The 24,628-nt window shown below is 35.2% G+C and overlaps 1 protein-coding gene across 1 annotated transcript; it reads right to left on the bottom strand.

Moving 5' to 3' along the window:
* Nucleotides 1-1,469: 1,469 nt before the first annotated feature.
* On the bottom strand, nt 1,470-9,420 carry LOC117339652. The gene is made up of 4 exons (XM_033901361.1): nt 9,129-9,420; nt 8,174-8,303; nt 3,436-3,570; nt 1,470-2,809 (listed from the first exon to the last, which is right to left on the bottom strand). Exons 2-4 carry the CDS (start codon nt 8,288-8,290, stop codon nt 1,940-1,942), a joined length of 1,122 nt encoding a protein of 373 aa, XP_033757252.1. The 5' UTR covers nt 8,291-8,303; nt 9,129-9,420; the 3' UTR covers nt 1,470-1,939.
* Nucleotides 9,421-24,628: the final 15,208 nt, after the last annotated feature.

Genomic DNA, 24,628 nt, shown 5'->3' with positions numbered 1-24,628 from the left:
CAAGGCCCCTGGTGTTCCTGTACTGCGTTCCTTATGAAATATGTTTCGATAACAAACAAATGCCACGTACTACATAACGGGTTCATTCCGGGGCAACGCAACTGCTGAGTACGTGACAATCGGAGAGGGGGACACAGAGGAGGAGACCCCAGATCTCCTGGAGTCTTATTCTGATCCAATCATTGGAAGGATCAGTAGTAATCCCCCCTGGCACAGTCTCCCTGCCTATCCTGGCGATCCTATCTAGACTTCTAGTAGGTATTATTTGTTCACACGTTTGTGTGTGGTGTTATACTTTGTTGTTAACAGCTATTGTTTTGAGGAATTTGAGTAGTGTGTTGTGGACAATGTTGTGTTCATCCAGCAAAGCTTAACAGTGATTGATGGAGATTAATGGAATTTGGTTACTTTTTAAGTCGTTATAAAGTTCTGCCCTATCTGTTAAATGTTTTGATCAGAAGGAAATTGTCTAGCGTTTCTATGTTACCACAGAACTCACAATTTAGTGATCAATGCTTCAACAATATATATGTATATATGTGATTCCATGTAAGTATAATAGCTGAAGGGGAAATCATATAGAATTCAAGGTAACAGCTACATTATGTAGGTCTCGTACTATTTCCAGTTTCTATGGATTGTAAGGCCAAAAGACTGTCTGACAAAATCATAAACTGCCCTGTCTGGTTTGGTTTGATCTACTAAAGACGCAATTTGCTACTTTCAAACATCCCTTCTATGGCCTCTTGTGTGACGTACACGTAACGTCACAGATAGCTGATTCGCGCCACTTTAAGTCTCGGGGAAAATTCAGTCCTGAGCTGATCTCGTCACTTTTGCGACATAAACGAGCAGTTATAAAACGAGGAAGAATGCAGCAATCAAGAGGATGTTAGTTATTATTGCTAGACGCCGATTTATATGTAGCCAGTGAAGAAATAGACTGAGTGACAAACGCAGAAGCAGCATAACTACATTACAAGTCTTTTGTTTAAATCGTGCGTCAAGACCGGTACTGAAATATACGGAATGTCGTCAATGTTATGTCAGTTGAAGTAAGGTACCGCCGAAGGGCATAATGCATAGTTGTCATGTATTTTTTTTACAATTTGTAAGTTTCAAAAGTCGCATGCATACGTCATAGTCTACATTTAAGGAGACTTTGTTTTGATGACGTACGTAGGCCCAGTTCAGTCCACAGTTCAACATATGTCAAAATATCAAATCAATTTTATCATGACAAACCCATTCTGGCGCATGGTTTTATTTTTCTTCTTTATTTCGTACTCATAATACATAGCAAAAGTAAACATGCATTCACGAAAAAAGTAGGCCCGCTAGGTGGTGCGTTGCCAGTATCAAGTGGGCGAAGCTTTTTTTTTTTATATGAAAAGAAAAAGGTTTACGAATAAGAAAGCAACATTCTGCATACAAACATCGAAAAAATATTACAACACAGTAACACAGCCATCGTTGCATCTTTACTACACTAAACATTATCATAACATATACAAATACATCATGGGTATCTTTGTAACAGTCCAGAATATTTGACACGAGGTCTTACAGTGTTGACATCTGAGTGACTTAGAAGCTTGAAAGGGTAGGCCTTAACTCATAGGTGTTTAATAGCTAGCACGTGATCGTACATTAGTCATTTTAGCCGTGCAATAATTCGAAATAGAGCTTATGCGTAAAGTTAGGGGAAATCAAACGCATTATGTAATAAATATAAATGTATACGATATATGATGCAACCTAGCTAGCATAATACATATGGTCCAATATATTCAAATATATGTATAAGCATTAAGCACGATAAACTACAAAATCAATAACCTACATAGGGTTACACGCGACGGATGGAAGGCGATCGCAGTAGGTTTCTTGAGATTCGTCTCAAGTACTTTGTTGTCTTTCAAAAATGTCAGAAAATAATTTATGTCGAGGTAAAATTCAAACACTTGTATCCTAGGTAAAACCATGGATTGTCATTCTTCAAGTTAGTCTCGTTCTGTTTTCGAGAATAAAGCTGAAGTTGTACTGTCACGTTTAAATCTTTCTGACCTTGCAGACTATACATTGACAGAAGGACTTGTTGGTCCGTACTCATCAGTTGCTTGTCCAGCAGGAACGTTACAGCTCGTTGATATTCCGTCTCAAACGCCGTGATGACGTCAGCTGTTCCAATGAACATACCCCCTCCCACCCAAACGTGATTACCATAAACTATTGCTTTATAACTAATATTTAATGAAACCGACGGATAGACAAGGTTTACAGACAGCTTGTTCTTATCGAAATCATCTAATAAGTTCAGAGAGAAGTATCTTTTTGAGTTAACGATATCCCGGAAATACCCAATGTCCAGCCATGCATAACATTTTGATCTGAAGTATTTTTTCCTGATAGTATCGGCGACTGCTGCATATTTTGTATGCTGAGCACATGAATACGCCGGGAGGACTGTGTTAGGATAATGTTTAGGGTATCCTTTCTGCGAAAATACCTTCTGTATTTTATCACGTATTTGAAATGTCCAGAATTGCGTCCTATTCATCAAAACAATTTTTGTTCTGTTTTCCATTCCTTTACGTAGGCGACGGAAAAAATCTCGGAACACCACAGAGTCTGTATAAACAACTAAAGAATTATTCAAATATTTAAATGTTTTAACCCAATCGGTGTACGTTTTCGTTGAAAACGTTTGTGAAGGTCCTTTCCGGAAAGATCCTAAATCAAAATATGCTGTCACTATTGTCAGGTCTTCCATAGGATCGCTCATTCCGTGGTAAGAACTTAGTTTGTCCTAAAATACGACAGAAAAGTTAGTTAATAAGAGCTAATGTGTATATATGTGCATAACAATCTAGCTGTCATCATATTTTATTAAAGATACAATAGACCCCTTCTTCCTTGGCGACACTTTTTCTTTATATTTTACAGATAACTTCCGCATTTCATTTTCTTATTAGTGAACTTCCAATGAATCTGTACTATATGTCACACTTGATTCACTACTGTGAGATACAGCTCTTTCTGTAAACGTATATAGTTTAACCTTTTGTCAGCGTTTTTTCACACTGAAAGTATTCCGCTAAAGTATATGTATATCTGTAATAACCGTAAATGTGCCACGTTTCAATTCATCATTCCGCTCATTTCTTTTAATTTGGATTTGCGCTAAAATTTTAGTGCGTCAAATTAAGTACTTTACAGTAATTAAGAAGAATTTCTGGGTAAGTTTGTACCGCGGATTTTAAAGAGTTTTTAACATTCATTGCTTAATTAAAACTTTCGTTTAAAAGACTGTCAAGATGATAATTGTACCGACTTATCCATGTAGTCTAAGATGACGTCATACATGCAATACTTTGATACTTGACAGGATCCTGAATGATAGGAGCCGCCATATGTGGTGTAGGAAATGCTTACCCTTCCGGAGATTCCCATCATATTTTTGACGGACGATTGCTGAGAAGTCCCTTTCTGAGCTGATTCTAAATCCAAGCGTGTAGTCATCGTTGTCATGGTTACATTACAGTCGCAATTTGTATGTTTTGCTGTGTTCTGAAATCGATTAAAAACCGTTGAAATTGTCCCATTTCAAATTTCAAAATTTCAAATTGGCCTGTTTCAATTATGTTTTGATATTGTAAAGAAAGTAAGATAAAAAATCTCATTAAATTACTATTACCATTATTAGTAATCAATATCTACCCGTGTGACCAACATTTCTCTCAATTTATTATTAAAAAAATCTTAGAAATGTGAATCATGACACACCTAAGGTATATAAAAACTCATTGCAAAATATCTTCATCGTCACCTGTTCGTTACAAATCATATGATTTAAAGAAATTTATATCGACATCTGTTAATGATGATATCAAATTCCGTGTGCATTGCATCAGCTGATAAAGTTTCAAGCTTGGTCCGCCACCCAATTTTTTTTTTTTTTTTTTTGTCATAAAAGCAATGCAGCTGATCATTTGTCTCATTTTGCCTATTATCGCTTATTAAATACTCATGTGACAGCAACATGTTTTCCCATAAGTCCACTCCGCGATTCATCGTTGTTGGTCTTTATTCTTCCCATGAGACAACACGAATTTACATATTTAACTAAATATTATAATATCGACTTAAGAAAGCAGTTCTCGAATGATTTGATTTCGAATGGAAATGCTTAACAGTCAAGCTTTCGGTTTGTTTCGTTATAGCGTGTACTTCGCAACCCGCGAGTGTTAAAAGTTCCGTTTTGGCAGAATTTTAAACGTCACACGGGTTGATCGCCCGTCGCTGTGTTTCGAAGGTAGAAAGGATCACGTTACAATGCCGATGACAGTTATTGTATTACATCTTCACTGGCGGCACGTGATACTTGTGTTTACAAGGCAGGATCACGTGTACAGATGTAAGTATGCTGTGTCATTTTAAACTAGTGTGGTAGAGAGCTAAATAATAACAATAAATGGATCAGTGCAAAACATGTTTGCTTAAATACAAATATCTAATAACAAACATAAGATATATGCTCTGTTAAAACAACGAACAGCTCAGTTGATGCATTGAATTCAATCTTTTTAAAACCTTAATTTTATCTCAGAACTTAAAGGATCTATATTGACTATTTTAGTTAACTGCGTTTGTTTGGTCTTCGCGACAATTAAAGATAATCTATTTTTCCTACACGAACGTCGGACGACGTACACGGCACTCGGTACTCGGCAGATTACGTACCAACCAACATTTATTGATGACGGGTGCCGGAATAAGCCGATGTTAGCCGAATGGTACATGTGATGACGCCTTCATCCGATTAACCATAGCCATCTCAGGCATAGTTTCAAGATAAAAGCTCAAAAATATAAAGACATTGCTTTAAAAAATTAATTGTAAAGAAAGAGCTAGATTAAAGTAAAAAAAAAAAAAAAAAATCATAGTAATTCCAAATGGTATAATGAATGTAATTTCACCATTTCCCAAAACCAACCTATAGCCTTATACCTGTAATTAGTACACATTCTTCTCGTCCAGGAGCCTGAGGTACAATTTGCCTCAGGGCAGTTGGACACAGCAACCTATGAACCATTCACCTGTAAAACTGACCTGTTGGAACTACATCGTTTTCTATTCCCATTCAGTCAATATCTATCATGATATGTGTCACTCCTATATTTTATGTAACATATACAGCTAGATCATGAATGTACAATGGTTGTTCAAGCCAATTATAAAATCATAAAGTTAAATGTTCAAACTTAAAAAAAAAAATGACGTAAGGCCAGCTGCAGTTGGTGTATGGAATGTTTGATAAGTATTTACTTAACTCAAACATGAAAATTATACTAATCCATGTTGATTTACATATCGACCTCTAATACTCTATGCATGCTTCCATTATAATATCAAAGACATAAAGTAATACTACCAGTTTGAAATAATTTTTTTCTCAAATATTTTTTTATAATAATGACTTATAACTGTTTTAATAATACTGTAATAGAAATGGACAATCATATCATTTCAAAAGTGTCAGATATCGACCGTCACAAGTCTGTACCTATATTTTATATGACCCTGGTATAGGGCAGCCTGAGTTTCCTCTAGCCCCGACACCATACCAGACATGGTATCAGGGCTAGAGGAAACTCGGGCTAGGTAAAGGTAAGGTGTGATGACCAGTTTCCATCTAACAATTAAGGGGGTCTTTATCTAGTTAGATGACCGTACACCTGTCCAGATCTTCACACCTTATGAGGTAAACTTGGAGGAAGGGGTCCGTATTGGGGTCAGTGTAAGTCTGTCTTGTCTCCACACCCCTGTAATCACGCTTGATATACAGGTAAATATTAGCCTGGAAGTTGGGGGGGGGGGGGGGGGGGGGGGGGGGGGGGGGGGGGGATTGTATCTTATATTAGGGGGGGGGGGGGGGATTGTATCTTATATTACTGTTAAAAGAACTCCATGCATTTATGACCAGGATTTAATGAAGCAGGTATAACAAAACAAAGTCAATCTAATGTTAAACTGTAATTCAATATTACACATTGGATCCGGAATATGCTATCAAGGTGATAAAAAAACAACTTTCTTTTGTATTGTATGTTAAGATAAGATAGGAAGAAAAGTATTTGAAATATTAAAACCAGTAGTACTTCGAGTACACAAGTATTACAAGTATTTCCAGTACACAATCAAACTCTACATTTTGAGAGACCACAAACAACTTGCCAAATATATTTTTGTTTATAATTACCAATTTTCTGTTAATTGATGTGGCTTGTTAAAACTCTTAAAATCAAAGGAATACATTTTTCAACGAAGTGCCAGATCTATTCATTTTATATGGGGTTAACTAATAGAAAAAATAAATTATATTAGATGCTGTTAGTTAACCAACTAAAAATGAACCAACAAAATAATAAGATGATATATACAAAGATAAAACAGTAACAAATATCTTATTGTTACATGTTAAGGAGTCTAAATGTATAAGAGTATATATCTATCTATAAACATTATGTATATAAGTACTTGGTTACAGGTACATGTGATACATGTGGACCTACATTTTAAATGTAGGTAGGATTGGGGCCTGATAGGACTCCAGGTAAACTTGGAGTGCACTCGGAGTGCACTCCAAGTTTACCTGGAGTCCAAACGGAGTGCACTCCGAGTCCAAACGGAGTGCACTCGGAGTGCACTTTGTGTAACCTTTAGTCTACACTCAACTGTAATTTAACAGTTCATGTTAATGTGCGAGTTCTGTATGATTTGATTTATAAATAAACCCGCTTGGTGGTAAACAAGGACAAAATCGTAGCCTCCAGTAGTCGACAGGGTAAAACAAAACATTTGTCATTTAACGTCTTTAATAGTGCGACATGACGACGGTATCACGGACGGAAGCTTCAGTAGTGTCACATGACGACGGTATCACGGAGGTAAGCTTCAGTAGTGTCACATGACGACGGTATAACGGACGGAAGCTTCAGTAGTGTCACATGACGACGGTATCACGGACGGAAGCTTTAGCAGTGTCACATGACGACGGTATCACGGAGGTAAGCTTCAGTAGTGTCACATGACGATGATATCACGGACGGAAACTTCAGTAGTGTCACATGACGACGGTATCACGGACGGAAGCTTTAGTAGTGTCACATGACGACGGTATCACGTACGGAAGCTTCAGTAGTGTCACATGACGACGGTATCACGGACGGAAGCTTTAGTAGTGTCACATGACGACGATATCACGGACGGAAACTTTAGTAGTGTCACATGACGACGGTATCACGGACGGAAACTTTAGTAGTGTCACATGACGACGGTATCACGGACGGAAGCTTTAGTAGTGTCACATGACGACGGTATCACGGAGGTAAGCTCCAGTAGTGTCACATGACGACGGTATCACGGACGGAAGCTTCAGTAGTGTCACATGACGACGGTATCACGGACGGAAGCTTCAGTAGTGTCACATGACGACGGTATCACGAACGAAAGCTTTAGTAGTGTCACATGACGACGGTATCACGGACGGAAGCTTCAGTAGTGTCACATGACGACGGTATCACGGACGGAAACTTTAGTAGTGTCACATGACGACGGTATCACGGACGGAAGCTTCAGTAGTGTCACATGACGACGGTATCACGGACGGAAGCTTTAGTAGTGTCCCATGACGACGGTATCACGGACGGAAGCTTTAGTAGTGTCATATGACGACGGTATCACGGACGGAAGCTTCAGTAGTGTCACATGACGACGGTATCACAGACGGAAGCTTCAGTAGTGTCACATGACGACGGTATCACGGACGGAAGCTTCAGTAGTGTCACATGACGACGGTATCACGGACGGAAGCTTTAGTAGTATCACATGACGACGGTATCACGGACGGAAGCTTTAGTAGTGTCACATGACGACGGTATCATGGACGGATTGAGACAACAAAAAATGGACCCGAACTTATGTTAACATGTAGAAGGCACTTTAACACAATAACTTAATCATACTAACATTTTTTGGTTATTAATATTTTCAATAACACGAAAATAACTGTAATATAACTAAAACGTACTAAGCTATTTAGCTGTAATTGGTTTCTCCTTATATAATGTGTAATTATCTAAATACAGGTAACGTCAGCTACCAAGCTTACCTCCAATAACGGTTGACGCATTTGTGTGATAGTCGATATCACTAACAAAACTATGATGGCAGCTACCAATAGACGGAAACGCATATAAAAACAGTACTTCTTTGTTGGAACAACCATCTCGTCACATTATCTACAAAATAATAGGATGAACTCAATACATGTATCACTGATAAGTTTAAAAGGTAATAATTGCTAAATAAGTAAACAAATAATCCATTTTTGAATTCATCAAACGTTGAAGTGAAGATTTAGCTGTATTTATCATAATACTTGGATATATCGATAGAACACTTTTAAGTACAGCTTTTGTTTCTTTGTTGTTATTTTTTGTATTTGACATCAATTTGTCCTGACTCATTATAAGTTATATTCCATAGAGAAGAGAGTAGAGGGAAAGGCATCCAAGTAAAACATAACAAAAGTATTTGTATTATTGTTTGCTTTGTTTATTGTTCTGTGAACAACAAAGGTCATTTTGAGGCGGAGTATCCTTGTAATAATAGTTGGTGGCTACCTCAATGAACATTTTACGGGATGTCCTCTTACCGAGGTAACGCGGCCCCTAATATGTTTAATTGTTCGTAATATATATTCTACTTAAATCGTAACAGCCAATATCAAAACTAGACGCTCACCAAAAGAGTAAAACACCGGTTGCTTGTATCATGCCAAAACTCCATTTGAGCTGAGCATGTTTATCAGAAGAATATCAATATAAATTTTAATAAACACATAAATGACATAAAATATTCGTAAAACAAAAAAGAAGTTTTTTAACATTTCTTAGACGAGTAAGTAACTTCTCTATTAAGCGGTTCTACAAAATATTTAACACATAGAAATTAAGAGTTTCCCTTCAGTGGTATTACTAATTCCGTAAAAATTATAAACGTTATTCATGACAAGATGTTATAATTATTTTCTGACATGTTTTGTTGATATAAAAGTGACTTACCATACTCAGTCAGCGAAGTCGTTAATATGTTTAAACACAATATATTTGATGTCCTCTGGGTTCAGTATTCCCTCTCAGGTTTGTGGCGAGTTTAGGTTCATATTCACACACCGTTTTACGTTTATATTTGTCAATATATATGATGTTTTATTTCAGTTTCAATTGGGATTAGTCGTATTTATTAGCATCACATTTGGCAGAGTTTACATGGATGTTACTCAGGGCTGGTGTGTAAATAACACGATGGTATAATTAATATATTAGTGTACAAAACACAGAGCTCACGTAGTACCAATTTAGTTTTAATCACACAGCCAAGTGTTATATGAAATAAAGTTTCTTTTCCATAGCATCTCACTTGTTTGTCCACGACCAAGTCCAGTTAATCATGTCACGATGATCTAGCCACTTTGAAGTGGACGATCAGTGCCGGATAATTACCAGAGAGATAGTCTGGCCACTTTACCCTGTATTTACATACGAATAACAGTTATAGTAGCAAGCTTATCGCGACCCAAACAAGCATGGATTAAGTCACATGTTCGGTAAGTATGCTAATTTGTATATCGACATATTATTATAATTTAACATGATATAAGGGATGAGAAGACCGTGTCGTAAACTTTCACTTTGTACTTTCAATATTTTACACAAATGCGACGGAGAATTTTTTTTATAACATGCGAAAATACTCGTGAGACTAACGCATTACATTAAACGGTTAGTATTATGAGGTATCTTTCTAGGTTAATATCTATAAAATCATAACTTGATACTGGTTATGTTGATATGCTAAAACATATTGTTTATCGAAACGTGAGAATGACATGAAGATATAAGTCTACGTTTATGTTCGACCTTGGATATGACTCGCTATATACCATCTTTGTGAGATAGAATACATTTATATTCGACCTTGGATATGACTCGCTATATACATGTAATATTTATGTTCGACCTTGGATGTGACTCGCTATATAATATCTTTGTGAGATAAAATCATACATTTATGTTCGACCTTGGATATGACTCGCTTTATGATATCTTTGTGAGATAAAATCATACATTTATGTTCGGCCTTCGATGTGATACGCTTTATGCCATCTTTGTGAGATAAAAATCATACATTTATGTTCGACCTTGGATATGACTCGCTTTATGATATCTTTGTGAGATAAAAATCATACATTTATGTTCGACCTTGGATATGACTCGCCTTATACCATCTTTGTGAGATAAAATTATACATTTATGTTTACAATGCGCTGTTTGTCAGAATAAAACAAATGATAAAGTTGAGCCCTGTAAATGTTCAAGTTTGAGTTGACGACATGTTCATTTAGCCTATCCATTCGTAATTAAAACACATGCATGCGTTGCAAATGTGGACCAGAGCGCGCAGGTGAAATCTGAAGTCTGAAGAAATGGAACTGAAATATGAGGTTAGCATGATTGGCTTGGCCTAGTGAGACTTAAAAATACTAAATTGTCTATTTTTTTTCTTCTTACATCAACTTGTTTTGTATAAGGGTCTGAAAGTCCGACACTGACTGCGGTTAGTCGACATTTTTGGGGGGAAGCAGATAGCACCGAACAACACATACACGTGCATATAATCTGCGATTACTTAGGTTATGTACGACAGAACTGCAGACATTAAAGCTTGATGAACGCCCCACTACTGTTAGTTTGTCACATAGTTGTTCCTGACTAAATTAATTTGAAAATAATAAATTATTCATCAAAATCTAATCTTTAAATATTAATTAGGGACATTTTACATTTTCATAATATCACTGCTCCTTATTTGCATATGTCACCAAACAAATGTTTATTTGGTCACAATTCCGCCGCTGGCGACTCATATCATTGTAGTTGTTGGATATGGTGTCTTTTTCACTCTGAAGCGACTGTCTGTTGTAAATTACTAACGAGAGTGAAATAAATACCGTATCCAGCGACCACTCCTAGTGTACCCCTATAGATCGCATAACTTCCATACCACCCGCATACGGCCATGTCATCAATATCATTTAATAGACATTTTTGTCGTAATTCAGTGATTTCCATTCTTAGAATCACATCACGAGACACGGTACAAAACCCATATAGCATGCTGCAATGATATTATAAACCCGAGGTTTCTAAAAATAGATTTAGGTTTAGAACGTCTCTGAATCTTTTTCTTGAACTCTTTTAGAGTTTAGATGTGTTTCCGTAACATCGAGGTGATCCGAATGGATTTGATTATGACAACCAAAATGGCTGCCATGGATGAGTCTGAGGTCAGATTTGCTTAGCTCTAATCGGAGGACAAGCAACTGTTGTATAACGGAAAGGATTCTAACAGCACTTAACGAACAACTTTGCCTGCCCTGAACATTCTGAGGGAGTATTTGACACGAAGAAGACTTTCAGCTTGACTTTAAGGAGTTTAAAAATGCGTAACAAGAAGGGTGAGATGTACAATATAGGGCCTAAAGAAACAACATACAGAGGCATCTCAAAAGACATCATGGTGACGCATTGATATCCCAAATGCAACTCTCTTTAGAAAGTCTTGTTTTAAAAGTGTAAGACCGAGGAGGTGCGGTTGTAGTACTTTTTATATTTATTTTCTTTGTTCAATTTTGTTGACATTTTTTTTTCTTTTTTCTCTTTACATTTTTTGTTGTTTCTATCAAATTATCTTTTTTTAAAGTGTTCTTATTGTTTAAAAGTAATTAAGCAATTGCAGCATGTTGATATCGATCGACCCACGAGTGAAAGCTCTTAACACCCTTAACAATATTCGTCCTCGGTCGATATTGCTCTTGGTTTGTGCGATTAAATCATGGATCGACCTCATCAACATGCTATAATTGTTTAATATAACAAATATTTTATGACGTTACAATAAATATATGACGTCTCACTCATGTCTTTGTAAAGGAACACATACCGCCCGAATTGAAATTCACTTGTCTTATGTCAAATTAATTTAGGGTTTTCGCTTATATTCTCATAAATTTGAGCTGTTTGATAAACATAATCTTACACTCGTGATAATGCAATATGTTGAATCGTCCAAAAATTCTACACGACATTGTCACGAGTGTAAGATCTTCTTTTCATGATATCATAAAATTAATACGTATATATATAACATATTAATGCTGAAAAAGTATGGATAAATTACCACAAACAAAACATTTTCAAACCCACATTTCCACAATAAAACGAGTTCAACACTCACTATTTGCAAGTAAACCTAGTAAAACACACGTGATATCATTAATTCGAAATGAAAAGTAAGACAAATCTGTTTTACTGCTTTTACCATTGCCATCAGTTTGATTAAATGTAATACTTTTAAAATTGTCGGATAAGTTCATCTTTTCAGATGCCAAAAACGGATGTACCATCATTTTGGGGGCGTTCACGAATTCACAAGTTGTCAGTAAAAACAACAATGACCCTCCGAGTCCAGCATTGTATGTCGGACACATACAACCAACCTCTCTGCAGTAACGATATCCGATTAATACCAAATATGTTAATATCGGTTTTAAAGGATTGTACCAAATCGGACCCAAATTTGCCTCTCAATCTCTCCTTTGTATGGGTTCGTTAAGGTTCCATTAAATAATGCATCCTCATGATGAATCAGGGTATTCTAATATTATTATAATATAAAGGATGGCCTCTTCGCTTTTTATTTCATTCTTCTTGGAGACTTAAGTCTTCCAGCATACTTTACAAGGAGTGTAAAAAATAGTACCTTTTAGTAATACGTAAGTGCACACTGAATGCCGAGTAATAAAACCGATATCATACAGCTGTTTGTCCTAATAGGCCTGAATAGTGATGCTAAGAACGAAAGGTGTGGAAATCTAGAGGGAGATTTCTATGGAGAAATTACACCGATATTAAACCTATAAAGATCATCTACGGTGGGAGCCAAGATCAGAACCGCATTTCAGACATAGTTTAGTTTAAACATATTTTATTGACATATAATAATGACAAAGGGATTAGTCAGCAAGTTTTTCCAACTTATAAACGACTTCTCCCATAATAATAACAAAATAATAAACAATGACATAGTCACATGATGGCATATACAAATATTCCGAAATTCGATAAAGAAACGAAAATATAATGAGGAGAGAGAGAGAGAGAGAGAGAGAGAGGGGGGGGGGGAGGCGGGAAGGAGGAGGAGATAGGTACATATAAAGTTAAATGGCTGCATCGGGAAAGATCACGACATATAAATGTTTGGAATGAATTCAAATATACTTAATCGATTAGAAGAAAAAACATTTATATATTATATGGATAAATGGAGCATTTTGGATTAAGTTTTTTTATTATAGGAAAATAGTATGAAAAGAAGGGGGGGGGGGGGGGGGGGGGGGGGGGTTAGGAAGTGATGATTAGTCGAATCTTCCCGACCTACTCAAGAAGTTTTGCACAACTTTGGCGATTTTTATATTGTCAGTTGAGGAGATATTCGTGTCACCATTGCAAAGTATATTTACATTAACAGGACCGTACCAGGTTAAATCAGCAATAAGAGTTCCTCTTAAGTTGTTATACAGGGGACAGTTAAAGAAAAAATGATAGGAATCTTCACAGGGATGTCCACATTGACAAGCAGGTGAATCAACGAGATTGGCTCTAAAAAGATCATAGCTTAGTGCACTTGCTCGATTTCTTATTCTGTTGTGTAGAATATTTAGTTTTCGAGGACCATAACTGATAAAATGCTTGTCATATATATTGTTTACTGTCATAGATTTTTTTAGATTAGATTTGAAGGAACTTAAGGTAGGCGAGTTTCTGATAGTGTTATGTAAATCATTCCAAAGTTTTGAAGTAGAAGGAAAGAAGGAGTTATTTGATAGTTGTAGACGAAAGTGTTGTTCCCTAAATAAATCTGCATTTCGTAAATTATAAGGAGCTATGTTGCCAATATACATTGGTAGTAGGTCGATAAGAAAAGTAGGTGCCAGATTATTTACTATAGAATAGAATAAGGAAAGTTTCCGAGCATCTCTTCTCTTCGAAAGGGGTAACCAACCGGTTTCCAGATATAAGAACTCTTTTTTTGTGAATATGGGCAGCCCTGTGACTATTCTTGCGGCCTCTAGATTTATCTTTTCTAATAACAATGAGTTTGTTGTACCGCAGTTGTCCCATACTTCACATGCATATTCAAGTAATGGTCGTATATATGTAAGGTACATTTTTTCTAATGTATTCCTGTTTAAGATAAGTTTTAATTTACGGAGGGTGGCTATATATTTAGTTACTTTATTGACTATAGATTCTACATGTACGTTCCACTTACAATCATCAGAAAGAATGACTCCTAGGTGTTTATGGTGGTTTGTTATTTTAATCGGGGTATTGTCGAATGTAAAGGACGGAACAAAAGGAAGTTGTCTAGTTGATATTACGAGGGCCTCGGTTTTATTAGGATTAAAGGACATAAGCCATTCATTGGACCAAATTTCAAGTTTTAATAAGTCCCGTTTAGCCTCTGTCTCAATAAGGTTGAGGTCATATGACGCGTAGGATAGAGAAGTATCGTCAGCGAAAAGCCTAGATAGAGATGAAAGATTACAGGAAATATCATTTATGTATAGTAGAAAGAAAAGTGGACCAAGAACTGACCCTTGGGGGACACCAGCATTTATAGGCTTAAGAGAGGAAAGTGAATCATTGATAAATACAGCTTGTTTTCTTTTTGAAAGATAACTGGCCACCCAACGAAGAAGAGGTCCAGAGATACCATAATTGTCGAGTTTATGTAAGAGGCCTTTGTGCCACACGCGGTCAAATGCCTTAGAAAAATCACAAAAAATTAAGATAGAATGTTCATAGTTTTCTAAGGAAGAAATGACTGAATGATATATTTCAATAAGTTGATGTGTTGTGGAGTGATTTGGTAGGAATCCAGACTGATACTTATAAATAAGGTCGTTTTCGATTAAAAAATTGTAGATATGCTTATATACTACACGCTCAAAAAGTTTACCTATACAACTTAGCAGCGAGATAGGTCTGTAATTGGAGACAATGCTTGCATCATTGGCCTTAAATATAGGCATGACATGAGCAATTTTCCAGCTCTCAGGAAATATACAAGATGACAAAGAATAATTGAATATAAAGAAAGTGCTATAGAAATTTCACTTGAAAGTAATTGTAGCATTCTGTGGCTAATACCGTCAGGACCTGACGCTTTTTTAACATCTAGAATTTTTATAATGTCTTCAACTTCACTGGAAACTATATGTATTTCTGATAAAATAGAATCTGTCCTCTTTTCAAAAAAGGGTAATTCTTTATCTATGACATTTTCTGACTGGGTACACACAGAGCTAAAATAATTATTCAACAGTTCACATTTCCTATTGTTGTCATATATAATTTCATTTGTAGTACTATCAAGTAGGGGAGATATATCTGTGTTTTTTTTTACCTCTGATAAGGTTTCCCAGAAGTTTCCAATACACTTTTGGGTTGTTATTACTATTGTCTATAACTGTGTTAATGTTTTCATAAAATATTTCTTTAGCCCTCTTTATCATATTATTTACTTTATTCCTCATATGTTTGTATTTATTCTTATTGGACTCTGAATTATTATTAAACATTATTTTTTTAAGTCTGTCTCTTTTCCTTATATTACGTCTAACCATTCCATTCATCCACGGTTTATCACTGTCGCGTACTAGTATTTCTTTGGATGGTATACATTTATCAATAGCATCATGGAATTTTTCAGTAAAGAAATTACACATTTCATTAACATTTGAAAGATTGGTAAAAGTGTCAATCCAAGGAATACTGTTTATCATTCCTTTTAACTTATTAATATCAGTTTTATCATACAGCCACACTTTTCTTTTAAAATAATGTTTGATTTTAACAGGAATATTTATAATTGCGAAAACGGCATCATGGTCACTTATAGTTCGCTCAATGTCAATAACATCGGAAAAAATTACATTTACAGTATCACTTACAATGAATCGGTTTGTCTAGTGGGTTCGGTAATGACGTTGGTTAAATTATAATTGGACAAAATATCACATAGATCACCTCTGATGGGTTTAAGAAAATCAATATTTAAATCACCTGTAATTAATAGATTTCAGACATATCTGTGAGAATGTATGAATATCATACCAAATTGAGTAAATTTGAAGAATAACTAATCGGGAAAACCAAATATGTTGGTAGCATGGGTAATGTTAGGAAAATTCTACGATATTGTTTTTATCATTTTACCGTTAGTATATATATTTCTACGGTCCTGGGTTGTTACCTTTCATTGATACTTATAAGCTTATTTTCCTACAGTAGTAGGCATGTATGGAGAGGAAATCAATTGTTCTTTATGTCCTTTAACTCAATGATAAAAATGAATAAAAATAAAATAATAGATAAACTACAGAATGTGACATGACTTCACAATTCACCACTTGTATATGCTTAACTTATTAACGCTAACCTTTGTAAATAACAAAAAGAACCAGTAAATGAAAAAACCGTAATTCAAACTCAAAAGCAACGGTAAAATATAAACAAAAACATAAGATTATATTTAGACTCCTGAAAAAGTATACGGATGATAAGACCAGGTCTTCCTGTTAAGTCACAACGTTAGGGTGATGACAACAGATCCACAGTTCTTTAATTTTGACATTGCCCTTGGTACCCGGAACCATGAACCGTCTGAGGTAATTTCTTATATCTGACCTTCATCAGTTCACATTCTTCAATAGATAGTAAAAATGACCTTGGTCATGGTTATGTTTTCCTTGATCGTTGGTCTAACCTTGTGAGTGAGTGGAAAGCAAAATTGCTGACAGGCAGCCACATTGGTTTGTAGCAGAAATGACTCACATTCACAAAAATAACAAAATCATATAACAAATACAAAGTAATTACATATATAAAGATAACCTCACCCTTTCACGTTAGTCATACCAGTATATTCCATGTACATGTACACATCGGCTTCATACATATAATAATATCTACATTTGATCCGCATTTTCCCAGTGACACAATGCTAAGCGGCAGTTGTCATCATTCGCATATAACACCCAGTGATTTCGCAGTTCATAGGGACAACTTTTGCTACAGTTTATCAATTCAAAATGTATTTTGTATATGCTTAAGAAAATCAAAGTGTTATCATGTCCTCCACACACTATCATTTTCAGTAGCAATTTTAGTCATATGACATTAAAAAAGGCGGTAATATGTTTGTTGATTCAGTTTTCAAAATTAATGAAATTGGTTAGGCAATGTAGATATAATGATTGAACAGTAGTTTTTATGTTGTTATAGTCGATATGGCAGCAAGATGTGTGGTGGAAAATGTCATGGGAACCCGTTCCCATGCTGCATTTGCCCACAATATATCCTGCTGTCATACCGACTATAACAACATTAAAACCACTGTTCATTGCTTAAGTGCCACCAAACCTGAAGATTATATTACTTTCCCTTATACCAGAGGTTTTTTGTCGTACATTCTTTCAAATGGGTTAACAAAAAATAAAGAAACTATGTATATAACATATCGGAATATTTATTTATGCACTTGAATACATATCTATTGTACTGAAGTATGACGTCATTATGTCGTGTTTGCTGATTGTGGAAGGAAGATACCATATATTGCGTGGAATGCCAGCACATCTATCAATCTTCACAGGTAAATTAAGTCTCTGTTCAGTCAGGTGAGATGCAGCACAAAAGGAATTCGTTATTAGCAATTTCTTTTATTAGAGTTTCTTACGGATTGGAAGAAAAACGAATTAATAATTCACTTCCCTGTGTAAATTACATTACCTCATCACACTACATAACTAACAACGCAAAGCGATAAAAGTATGTGTAGGCCTATAAAGTCGGATTGGTCGGAGAGAATTCCACACCTAACGATTACGGTATGGAAAAGGTTAATATGCAACCCAACAGCTAAATGAACAAGTGTTGTTTTGCGTATCAAAATCTTAATGTGCCATAATATTTATTAAGGCTGTGTCGTCATTAGAACTATCTTTTCTCATATGTGTGCATCTTTTGCGGGGAAATCGGAAACATGCATTCAAAATTCATGTGATCAATACTTTGATTCGTTTCGGAATGATATGATGTCGTTTTGAAAGACTGGTATCGGTCAACTGATCAGCAATGTGGGAAATACATGTACAGTTGTAAATATATCCAGTTTTAAATCGAAATAAATCCGATGACCTGGGTGATGGAATATCGAAAAATAGTAGACATGTTAAAAAGAAATAAAATATTACACGTGAAGTAAAATATAAATATTTATTTGATAATGAATATTTTGTGGTCGTAGCGACTTAAACACAAAATATACACATGAGCAGAAGAGAATTATCGTTTTTTTTATTTCTAGATATTTATTTTTATCAAATAATTCCCTTTTCAATATACTCTTGAAAGCACACTCGTTTACTTCACTTGAATGAAAATAAAAACAAATTAGTTGGTATTTATTAGATACTTTTGATCGGTCGCGTAATAAAAGGAAAACAATGAACTGAAACAACCCATCTTCAAAAAAAGCATCTGCAAAATATTGCAAAAGGGGTGTCCAATACCTACAGCTACAAATACATTAATTCATTTCAATTTTATTCTTATCAATTCATTAACTCCTTATAAGCATTTTTGATTAATTAATTTTTTTAATTTCTTTATGTTATATTTCAGACTCAGCTTCAGATTTAACACTATTGTATGATTGTATGATTGTGAATTGTATATGTATGAATTGAATGAATAAAATAAAGTTTATATTAGATTTAACACTGGCGGTTTTCATAGTAACGTTGTTCGTGCAAAACGAGATTGCATTAATAAAATTCCTCAAAAATATTGTTTATAGAAGACAAAAGGGACAGTTTTTTTTAAAACAAGAGGCGATGGAGACAAATAATTGAAGTCGATTTCAAATGAAATAGATACAATATCTACATTGATTCATTGATTCCTTGTTACTCGTTGTATTTTACATACCTGTACCAATGCGTGAAACTGTAAGTCCAGTTTGAGTGCGCCAAGTAAAACCAGCACACCCGACACAACGATTTATAGACAGAATCAGTGAGAGCGCACATGTATAAACCTCTCCGTCGTTCTTTTGTGATGCAATATGTAATGAACGTGTACTGGTACAGGTATTCATGCTGTGTTATAAAACAGGGAAGTTGCCGTTGATAGATCAGCGATAAGAACAAATTTATTGTACTCACCACAGGGTACTAAATAAACAAAATAGAATGGTTACTGAGAAAAGTGCAGAATCTATACCTTTCTATTTATTCATGTGTCACCTATGAATTACAAGAGACTATCAATAGGGCTTGAATTATGAGGGAAAAGAGTGAAAATTGTCACGTTCGATAAATTTAGGGAAATTTAATCACTCGTTTGTTACGTCATTATGCGAAAAAAAGGTATAACAAAAATTGTCAAAACCGGCTTTCGTATTCAGCCATCAATCGAGTTCTTTCCTTAATTAAGCCTTCACCTTTCTCGTGATGTAAATAAAAAAGGAAAATAATGTTTACGTTTGGGTTGTTAACTGTCGAATTATAAGAATGGTGAGGGATTTTAGCCCACCATCATCAGATTGTGGGTTTTTCAAATCACCCTGTCGTCCGTCAGTCGTCCGTTGTCGAAATTTCTTGAAAGGTGATGCAGGCGTATTCCTTAAACTTCATGTGTAGGTTCATCTTGGTTTCTAGTTGTACCGATGAATTTTTTTATCGGAAAAATAAAATGGCTGACATTCGGCCATCGTGGATTTTAAGAATTAGAACTTTTTATCGCTATTTTTTGAAAAGTAGTGAAGGAATATTTGTCAAACTTCACATTTAGATTCCACATGTTCATGTTATTAGATTAGTAAGAGGAACAAAGAAAGAAGAGAAAACTAGAGAGAAGGTCAATCTGACATAGAATCCAATAAATATCACTCAATGGTGGGCGCCAAGATCCCTCTGGGATCTCTTGTTTTTATCTTGCAGTGCTTTATTTATGGTAAATTTACCATCAATTTGTGAAAATCAATTGGTTTTAAGTTGATAGAAATGTTCGAAATTCAATAACCTGTAAGGAATATATGTTATAATAATATTAGACATGGGACACTAACGAGAGTAGATGTGTGTGGATTCTTTTGTGTGTACGATTATAACCTGTCCTTAATAGATATGATTTTGAAATTGAATTTTGAAAAATATATTGAGCACGAACAATTGGCTATTTTAATTTATTTCTACTTGAATATATTAGTAAAATGTATGTCATTGTTATTTACTTCGAAAATGGCATTTTTTCTTTCCGGAGCTCCACTTCCTTGCAGTATTTCTGTCCTGGATTCTCGTAAATATATCCATTGTCATTTAAGTGTGCATCTTCAATTGAGATGAGTGAAAGAGGGTTATCAGAAGATGAAATATTTTATGAATTTATATTCATTTTTCTGGAACAGAATTGTTTTTTTTTTTTTTGAATAACCACAACATATTTTAAACCTGAGTGTTATCCAAATAAAATAAAACTTTGTGAAAATTTATTGGAGTAAAAGTACGTAGTTTTTTCCCTTAAAGAGGCTTGCCCGCAGAGAGATCAGAAAAATTGGCTAATAGAAAAAGCTTTTTACACATGACAGATTGTTGGAATTGTTGAGTTTTTCATTTTATTTTCCTTATAAAACGCTGAAAAGTGATATTAAAACCTCATTTTTTAAATATGATTTATTTAATCGCAACCCGCAATAAGTCCCCGCTATAAAGTGGAGTCTAATTTGATTGACACATCAAAGAAACAAGCACGTGCACAGTGCCGCACAGTGATAACTTCAAAGGCAGCGGCGATTTACAATGAAGATTTGCCGTTATATTCCATACATTTCCCTCTCAGGTTGAGTTTTAAAACGTCTTTTAAATACATATTCTGTAATTGTTTTCAAGAAATAAAGTCGGAAAGCCTCTAATTTTGTCACATGTGTACTGAAGTTTATTTAGTGATCGGAGATGTGCCGTTTACCGGTCCGTCTGCGGGTAAGCCTCTTTAATCTTTAATCACAGTTACCTGGGAATGTAAGTGTGTTATATGGGTATTATAATCCAAAGGGCACTGACGTTAATACAACATTTCAAAACTGCTATATGGTGATTTTACAATAGAAGCCTTACTTACATCATTGATTGTTTGCCATTTCCTGACTCAGAAGTTTGAGGATGGCTAGATAGGTCAGGGAAATATCTTATTTTAATCGCAAAATAGGAACTACATGTAAGGTTTAAACGCCGATTGTGTTTGCTTTTTTTATCAATTAAAACTATGAATTACATAAATGAATTATTTAGATTGAATATATTTCTCCTACAAGTCAGCCTCTCGATGGTAGACATTTCGTATATGAGAGTGAGCTGTTAATGAAATCTATATTTTGGGGTAATTTTAAAAACAGTTTTTGTGTTGTACGGGTAACCATGACCATGGACTATAAAATTAGCTATGGATTGCTTGGGAAAGGATCTTACTGTAAAATAAGACGGTCTTGAAGATGAGTCAATTCGTCCAACCTGGTCACAGGAATGGTTGATGTGATGATAAGTTGTGATCACATGTCCGTTATGTGAATTGTGTGTCTTAAAAAGGTCTGTTAGACCTTAATTAATATATTGCCAGCAGACATATCCTTGAAAACAAGCCAGTCGCGAAAGAACAAAGATATGATCCCAGCATATATAGTTCACATTCAGAGCTCACTCTCAAATCCGTCAGTTGATGGAAATGTCTAGTAATAGAAAGATATGAAATAAAAAAAAATATAAAACAGCTCTGGAATTACAGACGTATATTCCTGTCGTTGCTGTTCTGTCTGACATTATCGTCATACTGATACGATCACTCACTCCTGTCCTGTTACACCACTCGATTTCACAACAATGTTGTCAGAATCAGGATTTAATTTGCTTGAACTCTGGGAAATCGAGTATGATGTGATGGATTTTTGATATATTTTCCCATCAACTTTCGCAATTTCCTCGTTTTAAATTGACTTTGTACAGCTATTTTTTCGGTTGAAATATAATTTTTCTCATCATTGTATTTACTTTGTATAATTGTTTTAGTTATGAGATTGTACAAATTCCTTTGTGCCCACACATAGGACCTTACCCGAGTAGTTTACCAGAGCTATTTGGTACGTGAGCTGGATACTACCTCACGAGTACTGGCCTGTGCCTTGAACCCTGTAGTTAGTTTATATTGGGTGGTCACTTTATTCTGTATATCAATTGTAATTTCATTGTATAGATAACATTGTGATCTTGTGTACATATTCTTTACATTTATTAAAAAAAACTAGTTTCATGCAGCTGTGTTGTCGACTCGCGTGTCTGAATAGCTTAAGTACATTTATGTACCTTGGTTGTCTATTGTAGTTACATGTAGTTTAATTTTTGTAAATTTTCATTTCATCGAATTATCTAATCCACTTTTTTTCATTTTAAGGTAGTCTTATGATTTTTGTGTGTATTTTTTTGCAATTATTTTGTATAGTTTGATGTGCTAGCTTACCTTTTGTATATATTTTCAGGGGAAAGGATACAAATAATATTAACAATTGACTTTTTACAAAGTTTGTGATTTTGTTACCCACAATAACTTTGACTTGAGTGTTTTAGTCTTCAGTTATCGGTTAGACCTCGGAGCCACTGCCAGCAAGATAAATAAAGATAGATATGTGTACTAGATTTAATAAAAAAGAAAATAATGTGCCAAATTGACTGATGTTGTGTACAGCACCTGTATAAAACCACTCGATACGGCCATTTCACATTAAACTGAAGGAATGGTTTTCCTGTGTAGGTCGGATTGTGACAAACATTTAATTTCGAGTTGGATATAGACAGATTGACTCCAGTGGGTATTTTACCAGCTCACGCGGCCAAATTGTATGTAAATGTACTTTTCAAATTTGACCAGCTTTATTCTTTTTATTGGTTTTAAAGTCCTAATCAGTAACCTAAACAATACCTACTAACATTGGTATCAGTTGTTGTAGGGCACGGCCATGCTCTCCAACCTCCAACAATTTAAGGGTAACACAGCTGTGTCTTGTCCTCGCAGCATCTTAACAGCTTGGCTATTTTGTATCCTGGACTGTATATATATATATATCCTACTGAGGCAGCAGCTCATCCTGGACTAGGAACATCCTACTGAGGCAGCAGCTCATTTCTTCTAATTTGCGTTTTTTCTGAGTGTGCTCTGAAATTATTGTACGCAAACAGCGTTGGGTAGGGATTATTATATTTCTCCATCAATTGAAGAATTAGATAGTGTGTTGTGAATGTGAACATTATTTGGGGGTTATGTCAAAACTGTCTTTGTGTTTCACAGGTAACTATGACCAGTGGCTATGACGAGATGGTAATCGGTCATGTGTATCGTATGTATGGGTATGGATACATATGGGTAATAGTACGTGTAATTCTTATATAATCGCAATCCAAACATTTCAATCGATAGAAATAAAGATAATGCTACAACACCTATGTTTATCTTTAATATTTATCATAAAATATCAATCTACATGTGTAATTAGATAATCGTCCTTACAAGTATGAGAATGCATTACAGCAAATTGAGCAAGTAAGCGAGACAATTAGTCGTTCCCGAATCCATATCGCATTAAAAAATGACTACCTAATCGGCTGTGTAAGACATACATGGTCATACGAGGGATGATTGATATGTTGTGAGCCTCGTATTGAAGAAGGTACTCAAGGATGTTCTTTTTTAAGTCATACTATTTTGACTAGATAGGGCCGTGTACCCAAGGACTGGTCTCATTTGGATGGTTTATATAGACGAGGTAACATTCTAAAGTAAACAAGACAAGCGGCTTTTGCAAAATGGACAAAATCGGTTAGGGTTACGGTTAGGATGAAAGAGTCTGTCATTGCCATGGCTGCCATTCACGATTGTGGCTTTAAATGATTGAGCATCCGTCTTATTCACCTGATCTCGCTCCATTAGACTTTTATCTATTTCAAAAACTGAAACAGCTATTTCAGGCATCTTAACCCTAACCATAACATGCAGTAGTAGATGACTTTGTGAACAGCCAAGAAAAGGAGTTCTATAAAGATGGCATTGGGGCCCTTAAACACCGTTGGCAAAAGTGTATAGATACTGAAGGGGATGATGTTGAAAAACAATACAATATGTCCGGCAAAATTCAAATCCTTCAAAAAGAGGCTCACAACTTATCAATCAGCCATCGTACTACAATTTAATCTAATTGAACGAGGAATTAAAATTGCAGATTTCAACCCAATGGAAATCATGCAATCATAACTTCTAACAAAACCTCAACAAGTATTTATTGCGTCTTTCTAATGAATGTTACTGAACAATTTACATAATTTTGTATGTGG

This window comes from Pecten maximus, chromosome 12, assembly GCF_902652985.1.
Source record: "Pecten maximus chromosome 12, xPecMax1.1, whole genome shotgun sequence".
Lineage (NCBI taxonomy): Eukaryota > Metazoa > Mollusca > Bivalvia > Pectinida > Pectinidae > Pecten > Pecten maximus.
Note: the sequence above shows the minus strand (reverse complement) of the source record. Positions and strands in the feature narration are given on the sequence as shown.

Coding starts and splice junctions, on each gene's coding strand:
- LOC117339652 (XM_033901361.1), bottom strand. CDS start 8,290: ATGGTTGTTCCAACAAAGAAGTACTGTTTTTATATGCGTTTCCGTCTA. Junction 3,571..8,173: donor TGCGTCAACCGTTATTGGAG/GTAAGCTTGGTA, acceptor AATCGATTTCAG/AACACAGCAAAACATACAAA. Junction 2,810..3,435: donor TGATGGGAATCTCCGGAAGG/GTAAGCATTTCC, acceptor GTCGTATTTTAG/GACAAACTAAGTTCTTACCA.